General features: G+C 44.3%; 1 protein-coding gene across 1 annotated transcript in view; it reads left to right on the top strand.

Moving 5' to 3' along the window:
- The first annotated feature begins 282 nt into the window (after nt 1–282).
- Nucleotides 283–1676, top strand: part of MKRN2 (makorin ring finger protein 2) — a 10441-nt gene continuing 9047 nt past the window's right edge. Inside the window, exon 1 of the mRNA XM_009696649.1 lies at nt 283–408. Coding sequence (XP_009694951.1) covers nt 287–408 — 122 coding nt within the window. The 5' untranslated portion in view covers nt 283–286. The remainder of the gene's footprint in view (nt 409–1676) is intronic.

The raw sequence follows: 1676 nt of genomic DNA, 5'->3' as shown, positions 1-1676 counted from the left end.
AGCGCCAGCTGCGAAGTCGGTAATTGGCCGGGTGCGTCTTCCAGCGGGCGACGGGAGGTGCTGTCCGGTGCCTGCTGCTGCCTGCGGGCGGGGCTGTGGGTACAGAGAGCTCTTACACTGTCTTGTGTGCAACCTCTGAACGGGGAGTTTTATTCGGAGAAAGAAGCGAGGTCAGGTTCGGACGGAAATGCTTTTCAAAGTTTCCTCTGGGAAGTAAACCCATTCTTATGTTCATCTTTACAAAACAGACTTTTTTGACCGGAACTGCTTCTCCTCCAGGTACTATATGCAAGGAGTGTGTCGGGAGGGAAATAAGTGTCTGTTCTCACATGATTTATCTACAAGCAAATCATCTACTATCTGCAAGTATTACCAGAAGGGACAGTGTGCCTATGGAGCTCGGTGCAGGTAAAGACCTGACTCTTTTTGGAATAGTGAATTCAGAAGAACTGGGCATAATAATCATGTGTAGTCAGTTTTAAACCGCAGGGAATCAAAGATCAAGAAAAGATAAGATGGCAAAGGGAATTAAATAATGTACTAAACATGAGCTTTTTCTCTCACTACCAAAGCCAGCTTATAGATCCAATCTTATAGTTTTACTTTGTCTTGGCTTCAGGAATTATTTTACTCTGTAGAAATTAATCTTTAGGTTTCACATATGTTTTTCATCTGGTTCTTACTATAGTAATACCTATCAAATAAAAAAACCAGAGCCCACAGCTTCACATGAAATAGCATTTGGGCATGGTTTGCTTTCTGTTTTACTGAAGTGGCTGGAAGTGGGCAGTGTTTCGGCAGTGCTTGGCTCAGTTCTGATGTAGCTTGTTGCCTCCTTCATGCAGATTCTAATGCACAATTTCAAAGACTTTCAGTTCTGTCTTAGAGCGAAGTGTTTTTCTCATGCTCCCCTAGGTTTGGTGGGAAAGCTGAACAGTACCACACCTTTTCCTGAATTTTTCTGATTAAAACTCCTTGAGAAATGTTCTGGTAAATACTGTGCGCTAGATAACGTTGTTAAATTCCATCAGAGATGTGCCACAGGGCAGCCCGTGGATCCTTCATGGAAGAATTCTGGTCTCAGATGAGAAGCCCGCGTTTGTACCTTCTGACAAGAGAGGATCTCACAGCATTGCTGTGATTACAACGGCTTAGTTATATTTCCTTTCCTTTGCTTAGTTCATGGTACCAAACTTGGATCGGGAGATGCAACATTAGTGATTTCTGCAGCTTCCATTAGCTGCTGCCATTGAATTAGTAATGTATAATGTTGCTGACGGCCGTGTTATTCACGGGGACCACGTCATATGCTGACTGGACCAGAATGATGGCTACAAAGCGTGTTGCTGTTTTGCTGGAGTTTGGGACACTCGATGCACAGAAGCGATTCATGCGTGTGGCACGTCTGTGGGCATGTACAGGTCCTAAGGACAGGCCCAGAAACAGATATGGGGAATATTTTTGTTCCCATCACAAATATTCTAGCGTTCAGGTATGTCCATGGCTTTATTGGACTTACTGGACCAGCCTCTTTACTGCACTGATTGCTTCTGCACTGCTGCTGAAGCATATTTCCATAGCTTTCCTGGATGTTTCGAGTCCTTTCCTAACCTGTATCCTGTGGTGTGGGAGCATAAAGTCTAAATGTTGTTGCTTGCAGGGGGAAACCGAGATCA

The sequence above is a fragment of the Cariama cristata genome, unplaced genomic scaffold, assembly GCF_000690535.1.
Source record: "Cariama cristata isolate BGI_N322 unplaced genomic scaffold, ASM69053v1 scaffold25043, whole genome shotgun sequence".
Lineage (NCBI taxonomy): Eukaryota > Metazoa > Chordata > Aves > Cariamiformes > Cariamidae > Cariama > Cariama cristata.
The sequence above is the reverse complement of the archived record's forward strand: the minus strand, read 5'-3'. Positions and strand labels throughout refer to the sequence as shown.